Source organism: Anarhichas minor, unplaced genomic scaffold, assembly GCF_050575085.1.
Source record: "Anarhichas minor isolate MPS153535 unplaced genomic scaffold, ASM5057508v1 ptg000040l, whole genome shotgun sequence".
Classification (NCBI taxonomy): Eukaryota; Metazoa; Chordata; class Actinopteri; order Perciformes; family Anarhichadidae; genus Anarhichas; species Anarhichas minor.
In genome coordinates, this window is record NW_027466486.1 from 8,278,103 (window position 1) to 8,304,874 (window position 26,772).

Consider the following 26,772-nt stretch of genomic DNA (forward strand, 5'->3'; position numbering starts at 1 on the left):
TCTCTGTCTGTCTCTCCAGTTAGCACTACCTGCCACGCTCTTTTGGACAGATTTCTTGAGGAGAACTTCTCAGATCAGCTGTTTTCTCATCCTCTGGACTCAGAGGATGACAGCCAAAGTAAGAGTTATGTACTGATGTGTGACACACACAAACAGAAAACGTCATTACTTGCAATGATAACCTGTATCAGTGTAATGTAAGTAGTCATTCATCTGAGTGAAAGTTGGCTTGAGAAAGGACATTTTGATAATTTTTAGTGCACATACAGCACCTGCAAACTTGAAATCTCCTTAAAGGTCAGGAATAACTGTATTGCCAATTATCCACCTCATTATGATGTTGAGCTGACGCTGCTCCGTTAGATGGTGAAATTAAAAGAGCAAAGCAGCATGCTGATAACAGGAAAACACGTTTTAGGTCATTTGTGATTAAAGGAAGCACAATTTCAGTTTATTTTTGACAGGAATAAATTAAAAGCGGCTTTCAATGAAATAACGATTTATTAATGTGCCTCATATTTCCGTCCTTTATCCCCAGAGGGATTCCTATGGCTGTTTGCCATATTAGCTGTAGTGGCACTTTCCTCTCAAACCATCACATGATGTCTTTTTTAAACCGCAGTATCTTCTCTAATAAAAAGCATCTGGTACATCTGCTGTGTACCAGAACATACTGTGTGTTGTGTTGTCTCGGTGAAGGGCGTCATGTATTTACTTTTCAAAGATTTCCTACTATCAGAAAAACATTTTTTTATGTTGAGGCCATAAAATACATTTCTCATGATCCCAAGAAAACAAACTAAAAACATATTTTTTCATATAACAGAAAGGGGAAACACAAATGTTTGTTCTCTTGCTCATTTTTTGTTGTTCTTGTTGTAGTTAGTCAAGATTTAGTCTGTTAAATAATCATGTTTTTAGATGTAATCATTGTTAAATAATCATGTTTTTGTACATCAAATCATTTTACAACAAGCAGTATTGGTCAAAATAATATTTGGAATTCGTCAAAATTAGAAAATAAAGTAAACAGAAGGAGTAAATATACATTTCTGGCAGCTGTACATGACACATGGCTGACTTCTTTTTTCCCACACTTTGAATAACAGACAAAAAAATCCCCTTTTATTAACCATTAATCACTGCGATTTTATTCAGATTTATTTTTAGTGTTTAGTAAATCCCCCACATCTTTGAATATTTACCCAAACAAACACTAAGTTATAAGCTTCTCTCTGGTCTTTCTGTGTTTCAGGTACCTCCTGTGATTTTGAGTCACTGTGCCTCTGGACTTTATCAAATCACAGCGACCAAAGTGACTGGTCAGTGGTGTCGCCACAGCAACCAGAAAGCACTCAGACTGGGATGATGCCAGTGACGGATCACTCGGCAGGAAGCTCTGACGGTAACAGTGCACAAGAGGCACATAGGAATACCATTAAATGAGTGCTTCAGGATACTGCTCATGCCTTTTTTCTTCTATGAAACATATTTAGCGGATAGATAATCCAGTGATGGATCTTTGGTCAAAGATCAAAGCTCATTTGAATCTGAGCATCTCATCTTGTGCTTGATATATCCAATGTCTATTCGGAGATTTGTCCTAATGTTAACGCATTCGTCAATTGATTTATAGGAGTGACAGTATTAGGGGGGCTGCTATAAAACTGTCATGCATGAAATACTACTACTGTCTACTCTGTTTTATCACTCTAGGGCACTTCCTTCTCCTAAGCTCCTCCCCTACTGCCGAGGCCTCTGGGAGATGCAAGTACCACTTAACCAGCCCGGTCTTGCCAGGAAACGACAGGCACTGCACCTTGCAGGTGGCTCTGTATGAGTCCGGTCCAGCGGTGGGGAACCTCACGCTCCTGATCAAGCCAATCCACTCAGACTCAGCTGTTCTCTCTGTGGATCTCAACCACAGGAGACCTGATGAACGCAGGTCAGCAAAGACACTCGGAGAAAGCTCTCCATACCTCTACAATGCCGTTTGTGCAGAATAGATATTTATTTATTATGCTGCACTGCACGTCCATATAATTAGTGTCAAAAAGAAAAACCCTGCATCTTTACTGATTGAAGTGCTTGTCAAGTTGAGGTCCAGCCTATGAAATAAATACGAGCGGGAGTTTAGATTCACTGCAATGAAAGGTGACGCAGGCCTTCAGACAGAGCAAGGTCACAGGAACCTGTTTCTTTTACTTAGAGCTAAAGTTAAATAAAGAAAATGTTCCTCAGCTGTCATGTGGGACAACTGCAGAATTGTGACCGTGTGGGGACAGCGGCCCCTTGTCTATTGTTTGGGAAATGGGCACAGGTATTTCCTATTGATCTAATGCTGAAGTACAGCCGTCTTTAGAGCAGCTAAAAGCATTCATGTGTCTAGATGCAGACTCTGGAAATGAATTTATATATAATTGGTTAGGACAGAAGAGAAATGGATGAGCATGGTTGTGCATTGGCTTTGTTAGTGTCCGTGCAATAATGGACTGAGCAATTCCATTATTAGGCACACAGAGAGTGGTTTCATTTATTCAGCCCACTATTCATTATATGCTTACCTATAGATGTAATTTCTAGACGCACTCTCCGTTTAAAACACAGTTCCCATCTGATGTGACAAAACCTTTACTGTGTTGCTGTGTGTACCGTGGCTGTACTGACTGTACCTTTTCCCTGCTAAACAAAGGCTTAATTGCCCCGGCTGGAGATTACCCTTAGATTATAAGCATTATATTTATTCTAATTTATGTTCCCGACAGTGAAACATCACCCACTCAACTAAATGTACAATTTGTTTTAAGCTGTGACACCATGGGTCTATTTTTAGAGATGGGCTCAGAGAGATGGAGGGTCGTGTTATGAGATAAAAAAAGAGTAAAATCTTCAGTGGAGCTGTACTCTATGATGGTCGCTGTAGTCACAATGTTGCAAGTGCAGAACTGCTGTATGCAGCCCAGCTTTGCACAAGTTTGGACAAAAACAACAACAACATAGCAAGGTGAGATGGATTGTACTGTGTACAGGTACCCTGTGGTGCTTTTGACCAGTTGATACATGTTTTGATGAGCTCTCTTTTTTTGTAAATTGTAGTTGATGTGCACAAGGATGCAGTTACTGAACATGCCACAACTATGGGAGTGTTGTTGTAGACATTTCTACTGACTGGCAGCAAATGGACAGTTGTGGCGATATTGTGCCCTAAAAGGTAACAATGTGAAAATAAAAACGGCAAAAGAAGCAGGTCGCAAACTGATATACAATGCAGCTTTCACAAATGTTGTGCAAACTGAAAAATATTCAACATGTTTGCTAGGCCTTCATAGCGAAACATGGGATTGACTGATCTTGAAGACAGCAGAGGGTTTAATTGGGACAAAAAATATTTCTAGAGTGTTTCATATGATATGCTGACTTTGGCCGGAGAGGTGTTAATTAGTTTCAATGGATGTGAAGGAAACAAAGTCACCACAGCTTTTTTCAATATTGTTTGTTACTGCTAAGGCCTGCTTGGCTGCTTCACCAAAAATGCTGTGATATTTATAACATAAACATAATTAAATAAATATTTTGACATCAGGTTTGTCATTACTGGCATATTATATATATATATATAAATTGTATATATATGTGTATATGTATATATAATCAAATTAATATATTATATATGTGTGTGTATATGTGTATGTATATATATATATATATATTTTAGTGCTGGGCAAGTTAACGCGTTAATTTCGCGTTAACGCATTCATTAATTAACGCCGACAATTATTTTATCGCGCTTTAACGCATTTTAAAAATGTATTATGATTTCTTTTTTTTCTTTTTTTTAATTGAAAGACAAGAGACAATACATATACATAACAACAAGAGGATGACAAGAAAAAGCCAGCAAACATCCTATAGTCAGTAATTTTAGTGCACCTATATGCTGAAATTCACAGTAAACGCATTTAAACGGCACAGATCGGGAGCGAGCGAAGGACTTTGAAAGTTAGCGGAAAGATTAACGTGAGACAACATCCGGTTTCTTCATACGAACATCCGGTTTTCAGAATAAGATGCCAACAAAGTATGAATTATATTCACATTAAGTATAAAACATGCTACCTGCATCTCGTGAACCAAATGTTATTGCCCTTTTGTTCATATAGCAGTACTTTTTAAATAAAAGTGCGCAATACACTACTTTTGAATTCATTATTGAACTTTGCCATAACAATGCGATTAATCGCGATTAATCGCAAAAAATCCATGCGATTAATCGAGATTAAATATTTTAATCGTTGCCCAGCACTAATATATTTATTTATTTATTTGCACACATATTTATATAATGGGCCTCATATTAAGCTGTATTGCCTTTAATTGCTGATTGCAAGGATTGTTTTTAATGCGGTATCTTGAAAGATATCCAAACACGCCAATGATAAAAGAAGGAAGTTGTGAATTCTTTCACTTGACTTCAAAATAAATGTCTCTATGATTGGCTGATCTAGGGCTGACTGGGAGGTCCTGGAGACTGTGATTGGTCAGGTGGATGAGCCCTTTCAGGTGATTCTGCTCTACACTTCCTGTTTGAGGGAAGATGGAGGCACCTTGGCTCTGGACTCTCTGGAGCTGGTAGACTGTGAATCAGGTGCGTTCATCATGTTCTATAAAGCTTTAATTTACTGCTTTCAGATGAGTGGTGCGAACGTCAGGGAGCACACTGACACATGCATGAGGCATATTACTGTAGGATCGCTGTCACACACTTCATGAACTGACAAAGTACACAGAGTTGTAAACAAGCACAGCATTTTTATAACTTACCAATCAACGAAAATACCTGCGCTGACTTGCTTATATACATGGCCTTAAAAACAGCTCAATAAGGTTGTTTCCTGAACAGACTTCACGATCAACAAATTAATTTATTAGTAGTTAAGCATTCCAAATCATTCTAAATCACATGGCTGCTTTGAAATAACCCTGTGGTTGGTTCGTTTGCTTTTTAGGCTGAGTTTTGTACCAATTGAACTAATGAGATATGTGTTAATTAGTGAGCTTAAGAGGTAGTAGTCATATTTTCTTCCCTTTGGGCAGAGTCAGGCTAGCTGTTCCCCCTTGATCCCAGTCTTTGAGCTAAGCTAACTGGCTGCAGCTCATATTTATTGGATGGATATGAAAGTGGTGTTCATCTTGATTCTTCTCATTTAACCCTCAAGATAAAAGCGAATAAGCGTATTTACTCAAATGTCCAACTAATCCTTTAAAGAAACAAACATTCACAACTTCAGGGTTAAATGGCTAAATATCCTTACTTCTCCGTGATGTGTAGTATTGCTGTATAATTGTTGTGTGGTTGCTGGGATGCAGAACACCAGGTCATCGGACTGGAAGCGGCTTGTGGGGAATCTTTCCACTGTGAAAATTCGGGAGGATGCATCGACCAGAGCCAAGTGTGCAACTTCCACACCGACTGTCCTTTAGGGGAGGACGAGGGCTTCATCTGTGGTGAGATTTTGTTAAATCACAGCATGCATGAGTAGGGTGCTGTTTGGAGGGAAACCGTGGCCTTCAATTTCTATTAGTAGCACTTGAAAAGGCACTTATGCAGTTTCCCCTTGTGTGATGACAAAACATTTTTAATTGGATTTTTATCTGCACCATTGGACTGATTGGGAGAGTATAGGATTGTGAAAACAACATTCAAAAGTAAAAGATCTGTCTGTGTGAGTGCTTCAGTTTGTGTGATTGCGGGTGAAGAGTTAAGGAAGGCCAGCATACAGTACCGGAGTCATAAACCAGAATATGGGGCTGTATTTTAGCATTAGTTATATTTAGGTTTAAATCCAGGAACATTTTTTAATCTTTTGACTGGAGGAACCAGATTATTCCATGCCCCGGGCTTGTTTGTTTTTTTTAGCTGGAAATTATTTTATTGTATTAAGTTATCAACTTGAAATCATGTCATACCTGTGGTGGATTTTTGGGTGTTATGAAATCCAAGATTTGAAAAAGAGTTTTTTTATTAATTTCTTTTAGTAATTTCCCCCCACTTGATAGCTTTGTTCTTATCTCAAAAAACATCAATCATTCGGCACAGAGAAACACTTCACCACAGTGAGAATCAAAGGCCTCGTTTTAGTCAGTAATGAACTCAATGGTAGTCAGGGCTGTTTGGAGTTGTGGGGGAGAGGAGGTTGGTCACAGTGGTGGTGTAATTGTATTTAATTAAACAAACTTCAAGGAACACAAAACAACAGAAAACCTCGCTCAGTCCAGAGCTCTATCGCCAAACTAGAAAATATATACTATTTCAGCCTGCCGCTCAGCCCCTTACAGATGCTAAACAAGCATATTCCCTAGTCTGGGAGAGGTCAGGACACCATTACCTGCAGATACAGTGTAACATGCATCATAAAGTACAGACACTATAAAGTGTGGAAAGTAAAAGAAACATGGCCAATCGAGCAGACAAACGCATTAAATCATGGAACCCCTCTTTTTGAAGTTTGAGTGCTTAGCTGGTTTCTCCAAAATGAAATTCTTGCTTTGAGAAAAGAGGGATCAAGGGAAAATATGGATTATTTTAGCAGCTGTGATCTCTGTTTATGTGAAATATGATTACAGTGTTCCTCCTCCCCAGGTGCTCTTCCATTTGGCTCTCACTGTTCATTTGAACAGGATGCATGTGGTTGGTCCGTGTCCAACCAGCACTCGGCCTGGAGAAGAGTAGCTGGAGACGACCTTCTGGAGAAAGAGGACATGCAGGGTGTCACTCTGCAGAGAACACCAGGTTGTGTGTGTGTGTGTGTGTGTGTGTGTGTGTGTGTGTGTGTGTGTGTGTGTGTGTGTGTGTGTGTGTGTGTGTGTGTGTGTGTGTGTGTGTGTGTGTGTGTGTGTGTGTGTGTGTGTGTGTGTGTGTGTGTGTGAGAGAGAAATGGGCATATTATCCTGATTTAATTTCTATTCGTCAGGTGAATTTCGTCCTATTCTGATAAATGACTGTGATGTGTATAGATGGAGGTTAATAACTCAAAAATGTTCTCAAACAGGCTTTTCTTTCGTATTTGTATATTTATTTATGTATGTATGTATTTGTTGTTGATCGCTGTAGACCTATATAATAATAGGAATGCCTTGTTAGATTACTACCATATGAAGTTCCACCGCATGAAGAGTTCATATGGATTATTTAAAATCCAGCTGCAGAACATATTTGTGCTAAGAGGGCAGAATATAGGCTATTTAATACTATGTAACAGCTGCTCTCAATCAATTTAAAAAGCTTTTTATTTTATAGGCGGATGGTTTTCGTCTAGCAACAAAACATGTTACTGTCTGGCTTTAAAGAACTATTACTGTATCTCTGATGCCCATTATTTTGATATGTTTGTTTCATGAGCTGGTTAGCGTTGTGCTGTGTCACATTTATTGTGCGCCCCCAGGGCACTTCCTGTTTCTGCAGGTAAGAGAGAGCAATTCCCTCCGAGAGGCATCCATTCAGAGCTCGTCTTTTTCTCCCCCAGTCTCTACTACTGCATGTCAGGTCAGTTATCTACACTTTTTACCAGTTGTGTTGATATAATTGTGTTACCTTCTACTTGGGAGACTGCTCTTTGGCAGCAAAAGACTTGGTCAATATACTAACTCCTTGCTGAAATGGTGTCTGTTTTCCCATACAGATGCGTTTCTCTCTGTACCTTCATGGGGACTTTAATGGTACATTGCTGGTGGCTATAGAGGAGAATGGGACGACAACCGCTCCACTGGTCTGGGAGAGAAATGATCAGTGGACAGACGACTGGGAAGATGTTGCCCTGCAGCTGACTGGCCTTCATCATGGGTGCGTGAAGTGAAATAAAAAAAACAGTAGAGACGCAGATGATTATGTAACACTGTCATGCTGGAGCAAACAACCCAGGCATGTTCTCCTGTGTATATAAAGGTTACCTCTACCATTCAACTGTACCCACCTCTTCTTCCTCGTCATTCAAAAACAGACCTTTATTCACAAAATCTGTGCTTTAGTTTGAAGATGAGAAAGAGGAAAATTGCTGCTTTCATCGAAATTTTTAATCATTTTCAAGATTTTAGTTATTATTCACTATAAACTGTTGTACATGTATTGGGATTGAATTTCCGTTGCCTTTCACATAAAGACAAAAACTGTAATTCTCTAAATTCACAAATGGCATGCGCTTTGCTCCAGGTTCCACGTTAAGGTGACAGCTGTGTGGGCAAAAGGCTCTAATGCTGATGTCGCTCTCGATGACATTGCAATTGGAGCTGCCTGCTTCGACACAGGTAAGCTGTTGCTAACATGCCATTCTAAAATGTTACAGACCGTAAGATAAATGGTACATTTAATTGTAGTCCAGCATATTTGTGGCAATAACTATGTAAAACCAATACCAAAAATAAAGTCCTCAGAGAAACTTTAGTAAGCCATAACTTAGCTTAATGTTTCTCCCTATGTCATTGTTGACCGCTCTCTGGGATCTCGTCGTGCAAGAGAGGCTTGTATGCTTTTATAGTGTTGAAACAAGATCAAGGAGACTGTTGTTGCAAAAGTAAAATGGGGGTTGGACAAATTGCGAACAGCACTATCCTGTAAAATCTGTAACTTTTATTTTGTGAAAACATGGAAATGGACAAAATTCACCATTTGGATGCTAGATAGTGGATGAAGAGGGCTGATGGAGAAATGTTTTCATGATGTTTCCTGCTCAGAAATCATTCTCAGGAAATGGGTCCATGTTCATCCAAAATACCCATCTTGGAATTGTTCTCATATCCTCTGATCAGTGTTGCTTCCTGTCTGATTTTGATTTATGCTTCAGTGAGATGCACATGTTTGACTGTGACTCATTGTCTCTCTTTCTCCCCACATCTTCTCTGGCCTCCTGCTTCTCCTCAGATCTGAACTCGCTCCTGCCCATGGCTCACTTGGAGGATTTCTTAAGCCCCCTTCCAGAGCCTTCAGCCTCAGGTACCTTGTGGATTTCCAAAGCCCCCCTCATCTACCATGTGATGTTTAATGCAGCATGCAGAATTTACATACCAAGTGGTGGATTGTACTCTCGCAATTTTCCCCTCGATGCTTGAATGTTTACCTACCATATCAGCTGACCAGAAGCTTTTATTCCACAGTGCACACATACCAGGTGGTTAAAACAAGTCCAAGTGACTCCTATATGTGGTGCTTGTGTTTGTTTCTGTTCTTCAATGTTCAACTGTTTATCTTAGTCTCACATAGTTCGGTCCAATTTTTCCTGTTGTTTTGTTATTTCTTTTCAAATGAATACACAGCTCCTTAATTTAACCGATTCACCAGCTCATGACAGTGTGTCTTTCCTTTGTCTCCATTTTTCTAGAGGTTTCTTTGATGACATGGTGGTTTAACTCATGTGGTGCCAGTGGTCCCCACGGCCCAACCCAGGCCCAGTGTGACAGTACCTACAGGAACAAAAATGTCAGTGTTACGGTGGGGAAGGAAGATCCCTGGAAAGGAGTCCAAATGTGGAGGGTTCCTGCTACTAACCGATACCTGTAAGTGAGGGGATGGTTTAATGCTCGTCTACCTGAGCTTTAAGGTCGAAGGTCAGTTATTTGTTCAAGTGTTAGTCTGGGGATAATCTATATTTTTCTTACTGTCAACAAATCACATTAAACGACCAAAGCCGACACAAATATTGCTTGTGGGGTCAAAGCCTGACATGGTGTTATGCTGTAGACCTGTATTGTTGTCCACAAACACAGAACACAGGAATGAGCCGCACAGTTGCACTCTCTTACATCTTCTTACATTACGGTGAAGCCACCCTCGTCTATCCATGTCAATCCACACACGCTGGCTTGCTGCTGTAAATACTCGGTAGGGCACAAAACCTGCAGCTGAAAAGTTTCCAGGTAACGCACGATTTACTTCTGTTCGAGTAACGCAGTGCCCAGGTGTTATAGGGGTTTACCAAGCCTTTTTTGTTTGTGACCCATTTATAGAAAAAAAATTAAAATGTACAACTAGTGAACTTGAGGGTGAGAGTCACACGGTAAGCGTTGTCGGTTTTGGTCTTTTCATGAGTTTTTGAAAATAACTAAAATCTAGCCAGACTTGTCCTGTAAGAACAATGATCTTTACACTTCTTTCATTGTTAGTGTCATTCGTAGTTCATTTTAGGAGCTTGGTCATTGAAGAGACAAGCGAGGCTCTGCGACAATTCGGTGGTGTGTCTGCCTACGTGCTTGGCATCTAAATTGTTCTGGCCATGCTCAGTGTAACTGATTGTTGTCCTGCCAGATCAGAACTTCACAAGCAATTTGATTGTCTTTGCACAGCAAGTCATGGGAGCTCATCATCACACTCACGACACAAAATGAGGGAACAGAAAAGTGTCAGGATTAAGCATAGGATTTAGAGGGTGTTGAATTACTTCAGCTAGACTACACACAGCTTGCTTCATGCCAATATCAACACAGTGTGTCTGTTTGTAAGAGGTAATCTTTATAAGACAACAGGTGACTGTGTCTCCTATTTTGTGTGCTTTAACTGACGTGTATTGCAGTCTATCCATCTAGTGTGTAGTATACTGTGGAACCTGAGCCAGAAAGCAATTTTCTTCAGTCCCTGTAGTTAAACCCCTTGTGGTTCAATGATATCCTTTAGGATCTCTGCTTACGGGGCTGCAGGAGGGAAAGGAGCCAAAAACCACAACAAACGCAACCATGGGGTCTTCATATCTGCCATATTTCCTCTGGAGAAAGGAGATATACTTTACATCTTGGTGGGACACCAGGGAGAGGATGCGTGCCCTGGGGTATGTAGGGTGAAGTCAAGTTCACGCTGGAAGGGATTTTTGAAGTTACCCTCTGGGATATCTTTTGCCTGCTCGATTCATACTTTTGTGAAGACAGCTTCTTTCTCTGAAACTCAAATCTCCCGTTCCCCCGTGGTGCAGAGAAATCCCCACACCCAGAGGATCTGCTTGGGAGAGTCGTCAGTGATTGAAGACAAACTCGGGGGAGAGACCGGTGCAGAGTGGGCTGGGGGAGGAGGCGGAGGAGGGGGAGCCACCCACATCTTTAAGGTGAAAGGAGATGGCTGTTTCAGTATTGTGTGTCCTTTCTGTGGGTTTGTTTGATACCTTGTGAGGATTAAGTGTACAGTTCATTGATAGGCATCAAAAATGTCTGTAGGCACATTGAAACAGTTCAGCAGTGTCTCACTAATCCACAGGTTTAAATATATGTAGATTGGAAATACACTAGTGGTTGGAAAGCTGTTTTATCATAAAATTGGAACAAGAACAATGTTCTTGTTCCTTTTATGATGATCTCCCATCTGTAATAAATTGTGGGTTTCCTGGGTGTCATGTGCAATTTGCTTTACTGCTGAGATGCTTTTTCTAAACTCCCTTTTTGCAGATGATTGTTTAGCTGTAACTGTTCTCATGTGCACCACCGAGCATGCACATAGTTGTAAATGCCTGACACGAGTGAGCTTTATGGTGATGCTGTCTTGTCAGATGGAGGGAGGTGAGCTGGTTCCCTTGCTGATTGCGGCTGGTGGAGGAGGAAATGCTTACCTGGAGGACCCAGAGTCCAGTCTGGACCAGATACCACTGGAGCAGTATGAAAACAGCACCATAGCTCCCAGCACCAACGGTCAAACTGGTGCTGCAGGTACTATATTATAGGCCATCCTACTACCAGTGCAATATACTGTTTGTTTAAAGGGTTGACACAACTAAACTACAAAAAAAGACTGAATGGAATTTGTATTTGTGGTGCTCACAACGTTGAAATAAGGACATTTTACTGAGCTTTGTAATGAAATGGGAATTTAACATTTCTGAAAAAAAACATGCGTAACAAAGGTGATGACTAACTTGTCTAATCAGAATATTTTTTTAAACCCTAAAATCATTGTGAGATGATGAAGGATCGCAGGTTGAGAGAGTGCTATGAGCCTCAAAGGACGGTTGATTTCTGACAAAGCCAGACATGTTGGTTGAAGGCCACGAGAGGATTTGTTTGTTCTCACACGCACATTTGAAGCAGCACACGTTGGCATGCATGTTCTCACACAGCAGGATGTGTTTGGCCTGTGGATAATGTGATCTATCTGGATCGTATTTTTAGTTTCCTGACAGGTTGTAGCGAGACATATATGGTAGAGAGGTCTATATTTGCTCTTGAAAATGTCTGCTGGAACGTTCTCAGTAAATCCTCTCTGACCGACAAAGTCTCAACACAGACCGTCCATCAGCTCATCTTATTGAAACCTCTGTGGGTTTGTTTAGATAGAGATCTGAGTGTCAGGAGAAATATGCAGCTCTTAGTAGTGTGTGGATGTGGTTGTGCATTTGTGTGTGTGTGTGTGGTGGAGCTGTGTGTTGAACTGGTGAAACGGGTCATCCTGCCGTCACACATTATCATGCATTGCATTGCAGAATTTGTTACGGCTCCTGCTGGACATGTGCCTTTTTTTCCCCCCCATCTGCGTAGATTAGAGGCCTTGACCAGCTGGTGGATGAGCCTGCCGACTCTTTAGATGATTATTCATCTGTTTCTGTTCAAAAAGTGTGTGGTTGCAAGTGGCTTCACTTTGGATGGTGTAATGTAATAAACAAAAGGCAAAGCAACAAGAACTTTTGTTTCTTGGGAACCTTTTTTACTGCCTGTCAAAAAGACACACCACAACAAAGCAAAAACAGAACATGAACTTTTTGCTGACTGTCTCCTCGGGTTTCCATGCTGTTTATCTCCAATGCTTTACTCAAATCCGCAGCTGGAGGTCTTCCCACCCTGTCAAACTTAATCTCAACAAGACTGAGCTCTTTCCTTGGAAAATCTTGCCTTCCTTATGTTTATTGTCCAAGGGGCCAATACTACTATACTACTTGGACTTCAAACAAATACCAGATGCTTCCAATGCCAAAATCTTGTCCCGTTGCCTACAGATTCTGCATTCATATGCACATATCTGTTTGAGATTACAGCTGACGAGAGCCAATGACATTGCAATGGCAACGGTCAGCCACTGTGCGCTCAGGAGGAGCGCAAGTCTATATATTTTACTCAAGTGATGTCACCGGGGTATCGTAGCTTGTCTTGTTGACAACAAATTTATAGTGTTCTGTCGCTACTTCATCGGCCAAAAAAGTGCTCAAATAACAAAGGAAGAATATTATTTATTTCACCAATGTGTTTGAGCAAGGCTTTCATCGGGGTTATATAGAGAATGTGTAAAAAAAAAAACACAGTTTATATACAATATAGTCTACAAGGAGGCTGAATCTTAGCTAGATATATACATAGCCAGCCTTCAAAGGATGCTGCACCTCCAGCACGAGAAAATGAAACGTGCAAAAATAATATTGCAGTCATGAAATTGAATGGTAGAATTTAAAAGATTGTTCCTTTTCTCCTTGGCTCTAACCATATTTTTTTCCCTTACAAAATATGTAGGATATATATATATATATATAATACCGTGTAATGTTGTGCTTGTTTGGTGTTTGTGTCCCTGAAGGTGGAGGTGGAGGCTGGAAAGACAGTATCAGTCCCCACCTGGAGGCGGGAAAGTCTCTGGTGGAGGGTGCTGAGGGGGGGTCCTCGTGTTCCCTCGCCCTGTCCAAGCTCAGCTGGTCAACCTTTGGGGGATTTGGAGGTGGAGGTGGGGCCTGCACAGCTGGAGGCGGTGGAGGAGGTTACAGAGGTAACATCATCCTTTCCGCTACCCTCAAACGACATTGCTTTTCTATTTCTAACTCCTGCACTTAAAACCCAAATCACGTTTATGTCTATTCTTCTGTCTCGCTGCCTCTTGACATTTCATCCCAGGCACGCCTAAACACCTTAAGGAATATTGGCATAACTTTCTCTTTAAGAGACAGTTGATGCGTGCTTCAGTTTGAAGCATAATATCTGCCTGTCTGGTTGCTATCAACAGTCGACTCGTAACTGAAATGACACAACTGAACAGCTAAATCACTCCAATCGTATCTCACAATCTTTCCGCTTGCGTGCCGTGTAACATGGTGGTTTTTTTGTCAAAAATAAACTGTCAAAAGTGGCAACAAAATGACAAGCATGACCTGTCATAATTTGGTCAGAATGGTTTTGACATTATTTGTAATACTGACTGATAGGAGAGTAAACAACATACATTTTGTGACAGGAGGTGACGCTGCGCTGACAGATGAGATCACAGCCGACGGTGAGAATGGAATCTCATTCATTCATCCGACGGGAGAGATTTTCCTTCAGCCTCTGGCAGGTGAGACTGACATGATACGATCATTTTATCGAGACAATGATGCTGATAAATTCAATAATGACTCAGCCAGAGTGGAGTAGTGAAAATAGAGGAGGATTAGAGGGAGTAGAGGAGAGAAAAGAGAGCAAATGTCATCTCCTGATGAAGACTGTGAGATGTAGTTGAAAGCATAAAAAAGCTATTTAATTACGAATTACGAGTAGAGTTTACTAGACTAGATCAGAGTAGAACATAATTTAATAAAGTGGAGTAGAGAGCAAACTCCTTCTGCTAATAAAGACCATGAGATGCAGTAATAGAATAGAGACCTGAGACAGAACACACCACCTACAGATGAAGACAATATGATGTGATTTAAAGCCCGCCAAAAAAACTCTGCTCATTGAGTTACGAATGTTTTGACAAACTACAATAGAGAAGAGTAGAGTAGAAATGAACATAAAACTGTGAGAAAATAAATAGATGAATAGAAAAAAGATAATATAATGACAAGGAAGAACAACAATAATGACAAATATAGACAAAGAAATTACTTTGATATGAAGCCAGGAAAAGACATCAAATTTGAAAATTGATGTGTTTTGTTATATTCACACTATTAAAAAAATAGATGCTGAAAAATGTTTTAGACGGCAGTTAATTATCCCCATGCATCTGGTTTTTGCCGTAGTAATATGAAAACTCAAGGACATCTTTGTGTGTGTGTGTGTGTGTGGGTGTGTGTGTGTGAACACTCAGGCCTTCACGCTCGCACATGCTATATGTAGCGGTGTTTTGTTTGTGAGACTACCATCTGATTCTCATTATTCGGCGGGAGCAGGCGGAAGGCAGTTGGTTAATTCACAGCCTCATGGAGCTTGTTGCCTTTGGCGCCAGCAGACAGCGCTCCATTCTCATGTGAAAGACGCTGTTGTTGTTGCTCTGTGTGCTGCCAGTCGAAGCTTTCAAACACAGTGGCTGCCTCAGCAGGGTTCAAACATGAAATGTATTCAAAGCGAGATCTCAACAATGATATTAAAGATCAAATGTTATTATTGAATTTTCTCTAATGTAATCATCTTGTCTTGAAGTGATGGATGAGGTTATGACACACATATTCTCCTTGTATTCATAATTTGTATCAAGACTCAACATTACAGGTCAGAGGTTAGAGTTGAGAGTAATTTAATAATGGAAAACTTTTATTACAAGCACATATCAGGTTTTACACAAATACAGACATAATTGCACAACATGTACTGTGTTTAGAGATCAAAGTACAAGGCTGGTGACATTCTGTATTTTTCAACAACTCTTATAAAAACACCAAAACCAACAGTGTGTTAGTCCATCTCCTCACTTTAACCAAATGGAAAGAATATGTCACCACAACAGACCTGCCAATAGAGGAACAGTACTCATGGCAGGCAAAGGGAGACATTAACCAGAGAGGCAACAAAGAGACCTTATTTAGGGGCTTCGGAACATATGGGGTGAATACAGTTTCTTTTTATTTCCCTTCACCAATTTTGACTATTTTGTGTAGTACTACATAAAATCCAAATGATAATCAAGTTTAATTTGAGGTTGTGATGGGAACAAAATGGGAACAACGCCAATGGGCGTGAAATGTTTTGCAAGGCGCTGTAACGATCACCCTCCCTAACAAATTGTGTCTGGTGTTTGTGTTTCTCTGCATCCGTGTGCTCAATGTCCCCTGTAGCCATGGAGAGTCATGGCGAGTGTGAGATCAAGGTGCAGCTGAACTGCAGCCACTGTCAAACACAGAGCTGCAAACGAGACGAGGACACTCACCTCATCCTCTGCCTCTGCGATGACGACGACGAAGTCCTGGCCATTGACAACGTCACATGTGTCAGCACCATAGGTACGTAATTGCCTCTAACAAACGCTAGTTTTATTTATTGTATGAAAGCCACAGTGTGTTAACAGCTCATTTTAATGGCAAACAATAAATCGTTCAAAATTCTGTCCAATCCAAACTAAAGCCGTTTTTTGAATTTTTTGAATTTTTTGAATTTTTTGAATCTGGCCTCTTCTCCCTTCTCTCCGAGCAGCTCCTCAAGGCCCGGCTCTGCAGGGCCAGATGTCGACGTCTTTGATCTTGGCAGTCGTGGTCTCCACCATTGCGAGCGGCATTGCGCTGATCTGCACTGGCGTCATCCTCAGTAAGAGACTTATCCAGTTCTGTGTGCAGTCTGTACCCTCCACCTTCCACCGGCTGTGAGCAGCGGCTGGAGATACAGATGCTTCCAGATGTTGCTGAAACAGGAATATGTTTTTTGACAAGTGGTCCTCTGGCTGTGTGTTGGATGATTAAAGGGGCTGTGGAGAAGATAGGGCTCCGAATTACATGTGCTGAGCACTTATGGACACATTTATTACAAGCATTATTTCAGGTGACTCACCTTTTTGCTTTCTTTTCTTTGTGCCACAAAGTGTGAAATAAGATTGTACGGCAAATGAGAAGTGAGATGAGATTATGTATTTATTGCCTACACTACGATTTCTTTCACGGAAGCACGATACGGTAGAGATGTACTGTAAACATCTCACTGTATGACATTGATTTTGATATAAAAACACAGTATTGGCTATAAAAAGGACAAGCGGAAAGATTTGACATTAAACAAGGAAGTTTCCCAGCTGGAGATGTGTACTGATGAGTTAGAGAAGACAGCAGAAAATGTCAGGTGTTATGATTCAATGGCTGAAAAAAAACAAAACCTTAATAAACAATAATGATTATGAGGCATAAAGAATACATAACAAATCACAACCGTGATCAAATATAGGATTGTAGTCATTTTGGGAAGCATACAGTCTATCCTAACCCTTGGGCATTGATTCTCTGTGATACGAGTATTCGGGTATTGCAAAAAAAAGACTATTACACAAAGCGCTGTGATAAAGAGTGGTTGCTGTTCAATGAAGAGATGACTCCATTTGTTAGATTTCTGTAATCTGAGACAATCTGACAATCAGAATTGCTGTAAAATGCTTTGCTGATGATTCTTGCGCGAATAAACCGCTTAAAATAGGAATAATTAACAATTAACCAGTTTTATTTATTACTCAGGAGCAATAACACTCAAGAGAAAGAGAGACAACTGAGGAATTAGAAGACAACCACAATCTAATATTTAAGATGAATTAGTCATCTGACATTACCTAATGCTACTAATGTTGTATTAATATTTATCTTGGTCTCAAACGCTGCGATGCAATACAACTGTTTAATGTTGACATGTTTAGTAAAACTAGCTTTATTAACCGCACACTTTATAAAAAATGCAGTTTTAACAACATATCCAGTAATTTTGCAATAATATAGGACAGTGAGGGATTTTAAAGCTAATTACACGTTTTTTGCACCTTTTGTCACCTTTTTGACAACCATCTGCTGCAGATATTAAGCAAGGGAATCCTCACGTTTTGGCCCACCACTAATCCTCCACTAAGATGTTTGAGTACAGAATATTCCCTCTCTCTCGATAACGTCACTGAATGTGCTGAATAAGTAAAGCTCAACAGTGGAGGACTCGCTTTTTCTTTCTCACATTCAGTCTTGGTGAGTTTAAGCTTTGTGTGTGGGCTTCTGGAGAAATCTGCACAGCACTGACTTCCTGTAAAATATCAATCAGATGTTCAGCTCTCTGGGCTTGTACGCTGTCTGACAAGACAACCAGCTAATCAACCGATAAGATGGACATGGAATTTACTGACCTCACATTCATGCCGCTCGAGGATCGCCTTTCCATTTTAAGACACTTCATGAGCTTTAATCTTGCTCCACTACTTTGCATAAAAGGTATCACAACACTGTTGTATTGTGGAGTGACATTTCTGTTTTTATTTTATTTTAGATTGGGTAGATTAGCTCCACATCACTTGGTATAATATGTTCTAGTTGCAGAACCTTTTATATGTATTGTTATTAGAAGCATGTGTAAATGTGTGAAATGCACATTTTTACAACAGTAGACTACAAGAATACCAGTAATGGATGTTGAGAATAACAGAGGAATTGATTCTTCCTGTTGGGGAGCACCCTCCCTTCAGGAGACTTGAGGAAATGTTTGTATTACTTTTATATATATAAAAATGGGAAATAAATTAAAGTTGAAGTAGGGTTAAGATGAGCCAGGCCAACAAATATTAGTCATCAGATAAATGGTATTTCAGCAGATACAATGGTTAGGTATAGATAAACATATGCATTCTGTGTCATCAGAGTATATTTAGATGGATATTAATTGCAGATAAGATGGTTGTTTTGCTAATTAATAGTCATGAACAAACAGAAGTGGAGTGAAACTGCATGACTCCTGTAATAACCAGACAAAGTGCTTTTTGTAATGAAAAATGGATGAGTTAAGTGTGACTTCCTCACTAACCGCACTGAGTGTGATTGTGTGAATTTGCAAGTGAATAAATCAAATACTAAAACAAAACGTAACCTTTGTGCAAATACATACATGTTGCTTTCCGTTGCAAAAAGCACACCTACGTACACGCTTTCAGGTTAACAGTGTCTCTTCACCTGAGCTCTCCCCCATGCAGGGAGGTAGTCTGTTCCCTGGGCGCCCCATCTCCTCCTCCGTTCCCTCCTCCTCCTCAAACCCACCCCTCATCCCAACCCCCCTGAGTCCCTAGCATCTGCACCGGGCGATGGCTCTACGACACCTCTTACCTGCACGCAACGCCCCCCCCTCCCTGGCAGACTACCAACCTGCATCGGGGATGTGGGCTGCCTCCATGGCGGGTGAGTCCAAACTCACTGGCACAGACAGTCTAGGAGCAGTAACCAAGGAGAGGACATCCCACATGCATCCTGCAAAACATTGGGCCTCATGCAAGAACCACTCGTATGAACAGATTTGTTCTAAAGTGGCTTGTACGAGTGATTCAGGAGAACTTGCCGCGCGCTCCAATTTTCTCGTATTTTGAATTTTCTCTTTGGTATGAACACAATTTGTGAGTGGGCCAGACCTGTTGAAGGAGTGTGCAATTAGTGTGCTGTTATCCAAACCTGTTTTTCACTAAAGGTTTCATTCTTTTGAGGCATTTTTGCGTTAGAAAATCCTACATAAATTACCCTTCGTAGATAAGTTGACATTATCTTGTTTGACTCTGCAATTTGAATTATAATATGCTATTGTATAACACTTCAGTATCAATATGAACATCTCAAGCTGCAAAACGACTTAAATTAGGAACTAATTGGAGGTAAATGTGTCTCTCTATATAATAAGGTCAGTGAGAAGTGTAAGCAGGCACCTCATGGCTAGCTTACTTCTTTTGGGTGGCTTAGCGCGTCAGGCCCTTGGAAGAGAGTGTGTCTTTAGACAGTGCCCTCATATTGGCAGAGACAGATGGACGGTTCTTTACATTCATCTTCACATGCAGGTTTGTATAATGTTATTGTGGCGTTAATTATACAAATTTACATTTCTCACAACGGCGTGCTCGTTTACGCACAAGTGGTGTTCATCAGGTTTACGCTGGTCATTTACACAGTTGTCTGAAGTTAGCAGTGTGTGGGATTTGTCTTCTTAAAGGTGAACACCAATTTTCCACATCAAAGTGTCTGTCAACCAACTCTTTTACGAACAGACTCACTTTTTTCCCCACTGGCCCTAAGGATGTTGTTTTTACATTGATAAGCATCAGTACTGAGATGCGGCTCGACCCCTCCTTGTGTTACTGCTTCTACAGTTAGCAGATGGTCAGGAAGTTGTTTCTACAACTTAAATGCAAGTATGGGGTCCAGTTAGTGTTGTGATTTAAAAAAAAAAAAAAGTTCTGAGACTTTGAAGTAAAAGAAGCTGGTTTTGTCTCCGTCTTCAGTGTGGTACCGCAGGAAGAACGACCTGCATGCAGTGAGGGGGCATCTGCAGAGTCCAGAGTACAAGCTGAGCAAGATCCGCTCCTCCACCATCATGACAGACTACAACCCCAACTACTGCTTTGCAGGGAAGGCCGCCTCACTCAATGAACTGAAAGAAGTACCACGCAAGAACATAACACTTCTCAGGTCCAGCATACTCTGACACAATGTCAAGATGTCCTTTTGAGGTTCTGATGGCTCTCCGGGCCGATGCCCTTACTTAGAGTACAGATTTTTACTGATTGTTTCACTTCAATTTTTCATCTTTTTTTTTGTCAGGGCTCTCGGCCATGGTGCATTCGGTGAAGTCTATGAAGGACAAGTTCTGGGGATGAGCAGCGATAACAGCCCCCTGCAGGTGGCCATAAAGGTCAGCTTACACTTTGTAAGGCATATCATCTGACACCTAAGTGTCAGATGATATGCCGAGGAACCTCGAGGAGAGTTGTGTTCATTACATGTACTGTAATCAACATCCCACAGGGGTGCCTCCTACCTTTTGCATCTAAAGGTCACACACGCATGAAGGAAAAGACAAGGTGTTTGTAATGCGATTGTTTAGAGAAGGGTTATTTGCTTTACTTACTACATAATATAAACATGTAGTAAGGTAGTTTGTGTAAAAAAATCCTTATAATGCAAAAATGAAATGACATACTGCAATGTCTGCACGGAAGGATTGGATGACCTCAGATCACTTGGCTTAAAAACTACACAAGGTTAAAAAAGAAACAGCTGAGTGATCTTCACATGGGTTTGCCTTTTCAATAGTCTGCTGATTAGGTCTACTGATATCTTGCCTCTTGACAACAGCCGCTTCTCAAACTGCTTCTCTGCTCCACAGACTCTTCCAGAAATCTGCTCCGAACAGGATGAAATGGATTTCCTGATGGAGGCCCTGATTATGAGGTGCACCATACTGCAGTTCACACATTGATTCACTCAATACATCCTCCTTACTGAACACCTGTGGCGTGTGAGGCAGCAGTGTTCTCACATCATCAACTGGCTGCTGCGTGAGAGAGAGAGAGAGAGAGAGAGAGAGAGAGAGAGAGAGAGAGAGAGAGAGAGAGAGAGAGAGAGAGAGAGAGAGAGAGAGAGAGAGAGAGAGAGAGAGAGAGAGAGAGAGAGAGAGAGAGAGAGAGAGAGAGAGAGAGAGAGAGAGAGAGAGAGAGAGAGAGAGAGAGAGAGGTTCAACTGGCCTACAGAAACAAACAATACTGAGCTCCCTAACTAACCATAAAACAGGAGATAACAGAAATGAGAAAGTAAACGGCAGAGAACCCCCAAAGTTACCCAGGCTGGTTACTAACCACCTCCCCACCAACTAGCTGGCCAAGACAGAGGGTAACCTCATAGACCTGTACTCAGGAACAATCAAAACACAGCTTCAGCAGTACGAACGCTTACGGCGGCAGACAAACAGCTCAAAGGCCAAGAGAGAACAAGAGCAGAAGCACTGCGTCTGGGGGTTGATATTCAGCTCCACTGATGGACTGATGACTCTCAGGTGTGAGTGCTCCAGGAACTGAAAAGGGGCCGTGGCAGACTTCAAACACAGACACAGCTCTCTTCTGTGTCTGTGAACAGAGCAGAACCAGAACAGAGTTAGGTCAGTGGGCGTAACACACATATAGACCTTGTTGTTGTGAGAAGCCAATTATTTAAGGACAAAATCTGCAGGGGTATTTTTTTTATCTCAGTATAATAACTGTAACTTCGTCTCAGTAAAATAACTAATACAGATAACTTGCTGTGTGAAACTAGTCTCTTCCGCAAACATCTGGCGGGCATTTGTTTTTTTTGACTGGATCAAAGACGATTTACCCATTTAGATAAATTGAGTTCCAGCCCCTCGAAATAATAGAGCTGAGATCACATATATGACACATGTACGGAAGTTAAGGAGCAATACAAATCAAGTTCAAGTTTGTTGTCATTTCTCTTTATACAGGTTTTACAAAAAGTAGGAAAAAATGTAGTGCGCCTATAGGGCCAAAGTGCAATACATAATAATAATAGGGAATTAAAACTAAAAAAAAGTAAAAATAAGCATTGCATAGGACAATAGAACATAAACATAGTAAATTAACACAAAGTAATAAAAACTTGACTGTAGAAACATCAAAGTGTCCTCAGCGGGTCGACTAGACCTGGGAAGGGGTGAGAGGAGTTCTTTGTAGCGCTGCAGTCTTTTCTCCAACAGCTCTCTGTGTGAAAGTCCTTAAGTTGGAAACTGGTCCTCACAACCCGCAGGCTTTCCTGTCTGCAGCTGAAAAGTTCCCGTGCCAAACAGTGATGCAACAGACGCAACAATCCACCAAGTAGTCCAGTTTAGTTACACAATTGAATGTTATTTTCGCGTTTCCATCAGCAAGGGTTTGAGTGGTACCAATAGAACCACTCCAACCTGGTACCACCTCTGAGTTAAAACACTGCACACCACTGATTGATCAAATTGGTCCCTAGTGCGACACTTTTTAAAGAGTCGAACTACCAGCGATTTGTGTATATGATTAACAAACACAATTACAAGCCTGCTAACCTGAGTGTTAATCACTGTTTGTCCACGCAGCAAGTTCAGCCATGACAACATTGTGCGCTGCATCGGCGTCAGTCTGAACATCCTGCCTCGTTTCATCCTGCTGGAGCTGATGACGGGAGGAGACATGAAGAGCTTCCTGAGACAGAACAGGCCACGGGCTGTACGTCGGGACTCCACCTTTTCTGTGTGTGTCTGAGTTGTGTGTGTGTGTGTGTGTGTGTTTTTGTTGCCAACTAAATTGAGCTGTGCTGTATCCAGGGCCAGACCTCTACTCTCACCATGCGGGAGCTGCTGCAGATGGCCAGAGACATCGCCTTCGGCTGTCGCTACCTGGAGGAGAACCACTTCATACACAGGTTCAGATCTGCCCCCAGATGTTACTACTCCTTTTAAACAACCCAAAAATAAAGTGTTATGGGCTGTAAGAAGGCCCCTTCTATAGCATCAAAAACACTAGATTTGATAGATTGTATGAGCTGTTCCTCTCTTGTCACAAGTGGACCTTGTTTACTGTAAACTACAGTAGTCAACTTTGTTTTGCAGCAGGAATCATGTCGACTTTTAGGTGACTGTAACTGGTTTATGTCCATCTTTACATCAATCCTCTTTTTTAATGATTTAAAATGTTCCAACAAATAAAAAACAATAAACTACGGGTTTATCATGCAGTACATTATTTAGGTGGGTTTGGAGAGTTAAGTGCCATCATGAAGCTACATTCAGTAACACATCCTGTGATTTTCAGAGACATTGCTGCTAGAAATTGCCTGCTTACCTGCCCTGGACCAGACAGAGTGGCCAAAATTGGCGATTTCGGCATGGCACGAGACATATACAGGTTTGTATGCTGAATCTGCATCATCACGCACTGCATGGCAGCACAAAGCACACAGGATGACTTAAGATGATGTCTCTCATTGGAGAAGGAGTCTGGACAGCACTGGGTTGATGTGGTACATGGGGGACCAGTTGAAAAGCTATCTCATTATGCCCCACGGAGCCAGATTCAGAATTTACTTTACAGAGTTCATGGCCTTGAGGTATTTACCTTCTCTTCTGATGACGAATGGACATTCCAAATCAGATTTTTCTTCTGTTTCTCAGAGCCAGCTATTACCGGAAAGGTGGCCGTGCCATGCTGCCAGTCAAATGGATGCCACCAGAGGCCTTCATGGAGGGAATCTTCACCTGCAAGACTGATACATGGTATGAATATGAGGCACACATTATACTCTATACAGTGGTACGTTTTTATCCACAAAGAGGTTTTACACAAATGTGTAAGTCTTTGAAAAATGCTGAATATCACAACGTTTTTTTTTTTTTTCTCATTGCTACTAATTGTTCTGATACGTATCCCAGCGCTTTATTGCCGCTAATTTAAAAAGCATCCATGCAGTCAGTACAACACCAGCTGGAGAGATTGAAGTCATTTTACTCCACACACAAAACCACACATCTGTATCAAGTGAACAAGACAGCAACAGAATCTGTGTTCAAGACACAGAGCCAACTGGAGACAGAACGCAGTGAGGATCAGTATCCAAACCACTTCTTCAATGACAAAGGAAGTTGAATACTTAGCATGTACGTCTGACTTTAATAGGTGCAATCAGAGTCTTTTATATGACAGATTTATACAGCTGAGCTGTCCATAAAACTCAGAGTCAGACTGGTGGTGGGAATATGTACAGTATACAATTTGACCACAGATAATTATAGTTAAACTCTGATGAGGTACATTCTTCCTTCACACTTGAAGTTCTTTAGAAATTAAGTTATTTTCCAGCAGAACAAATTAAAAAAAACAAGAGAGGCTTGTGTGGCTTTCGCTCCAGTTGCCACAAACTGGGAACAACTGTGGGGAAATGTAAACTGTGTTGAAGCATCACAGTTCACCATCTGGGACGTTCTAATGGAGCACTAGAATAATATAGATAAATATTATAGTACAAAAACACTTGGAGAATCAATACCAGACAAAGTAAAACCATCTAGTAAGCATTATCATTTAAATAATAATTCGCTTTTTTATAGATGTTATAAACCGAGGCAGTGCTTTCAGGTTGATTCTGGTACACTCTGAGAAACATGAGCAAGGTTCAACTCAGTTGTTGATCTGGCTCTCCCCCTGCAGGTCATTTGGAGTGCTGCTGTGGGAGATCCTCTCTCTGGGTTTCATGCCGTATCCTTGTAAAACCAACCAAGAGGTGCTGGAGTTTGTCAACAGTGGAGGCAGAATGGATCCTCCCAAGAGCTGCCCGGGGCCTGTGTGAGTACTGACAGGAGCAGGGCACAGCTGGGATGATTTCAGGGATGACTTTAGAGAAAATGGCACAGATTCTGCTTTGTCTACTACCTTTAATGTTCAATTGATGGAATTCTCTAAAGTTTTCTCGACTTATTTATAAGATGGTTCATATAACAAACAGCTTAAACAATAGATCTGAAATGTGTGTCTGTTACTATGTATGTAGCTATCGGATCATGACCCAGTGTTGGCAACACTGTCCCGAGCACCGGCCCAACTTCTCTACTATCCTGGAAAGAATTAACTACTGCTCTCAGGTATGCTCTATAGCACACCTGTCTGTGCAATTAGTGTTAAATACATGTCATATTTATTTAGGCTTCCTTCCTTCAGTCTTTTTTTTCTTTCATTAATGTTCCCCTTCACTGCTCCGTACCAGGACCCAGATGTGATCAACACACCCCTGCCAATGGAATATACCCCCACCGCAGAGGACAATGGCGGCACAATAATCCGTCCCTCTGACCACACCTCCACCAGCCTCACTCCACACTTAGTGTCCCATCCCGTTTCCCAGGCTTTCCCCTCTCAGCTGGGTCTCTCCTCTCTGGGCCTTGGTCCAACACCTCTTCCCCCACAGCCTACCAAACCCCGTCTACTGCTCCAGAGGACCCAACCTGTCCACCACGAAGTGACATCATGCCGCGAGGCTTTGGAGCCGTGCTGGGCTGAGCCTGTTCCTGCCCCTGCTTTGTCAGCAGGAGGCCACTGGCTCCACCCTGAGCCTCCTCATCACCGACCTTGCTCCAGAAACAGCTCCTCCTCAGGGAGCCAGAGGCTGAAGAACAAAACAAAGAACCTGTGGAACCCCACATATGGCTCCTGGGTTTTGGAAAACTTCCGGGGGAAGAAAACACTCGCTCACACTCAGTCCATGCCACTCTCAAGCTCTGCTGCCACCGTCTCCAACACACAAGCTCCTCAGACCTGCAACCCAACCTTAGAGAGCAACGAAGCTGAGTGTAACAGCACCCACCTCAGCCCCTCCAGCCTCTGCACTTCCTCAACCTCATCCCCGTCCTGCCAAGCTAAAACTGCCCCGAGCACGTCCTCCCATAAGACCCCAACAGGTGGCATCATAAAAGCTGGTATGGACCTGGCGAAGCTCCAGAGTTTCCCCTGTGGCAACGTCAACTATGCCTACGATGAGCAAAGCTACGAGGCAGAGAGCCTTCCCTTGGTCATACCCAAAACCCCAGACGCCATCACGAACACCAGCTCTGCCCCCAGTGTCTCCTCAGGTACAAGCCTGGGACTGGCGTTAGGCCTCCATACCTCCTCATCTTGTATGCCCAAGCTGCTGCTGAAGCGCCACGCCAGCTACGGACACGAGGACGTGAGGAGACACTCCAAAGCTGAGAAACCCACACGTGACCGAGACTCAGGCTTTTCTCTGTCTGAAGACCTCAGCGTTACCCCCATCTAAGAAACGGGCTTACTGTAACTGGGATTCTGATTGATGTGAAGATCAAATGTCACAACCTGAGACTAGATTTCTGGAACAAAACGCCATGACCATGAGGGCTTTGTTACAGTCTGAGAGCCAGCACATCAACATATTGGAGCTCCTGGAATGCTGGAAAACACAAACACTACTCTGCACTGTGATACAGAAAGGCCCCGCTGGACTCAGAGCTCTTTCCTGGGCCTCTGGTACACTGGTAGCTGAAAACACTGGACAACATGCAGCCCTGTGACATGCAGCCACATTCAATAACTGCTGTAGTTGGACTCCTTTTCTACCTATTTTT

General features: G+C 41.7%; 1 protein-coding gene across 1 annotated transcript; it reads left to right on the forward strand.

The window, feature by feature from the left end:
- On the forward strand, positions 1–26,447 carry ltk (leukocyte receptor tyrosine kinase; the record flags this gene model as incomplete). Its single annotated transcript, XM_076108089.1, has 28 exons — positions 1–118; positions 1,256–1,405; positions 1,717–1,945; positions 4,506–4,645; positions 5,368–5,505; positions 6,641–6,790; positions 7,443–7,543; positions 7,680–7,840; positions 8,207–8,301; positions 8,915–8,986; positions 9,372–9,546; positions 10,661–10,811; positions 10,953–11,081; positions 11,520–11,676; positions 13,529–13,714; positions 14,177–14,275; positions 15,978–16,142; positions 16,333–16,443; positions 20,126–20,312; positions 20,445–20,535; positions 21,010–21,074; positions 22,741–22,870; positions 22,969–23,066; positions 23,456–23,548; positions 23,815–23,916; positions 24,848–24,982; positions 25,188–25,278; positions 25,401–26,447. Coding segments are annotated over 28 exons (4,566 nt in total), but the record flags the coding sequence as incomplete, so codon positions are not given.
- Positions 26,448–26,772: the final 325 nt, after the last annotated feature.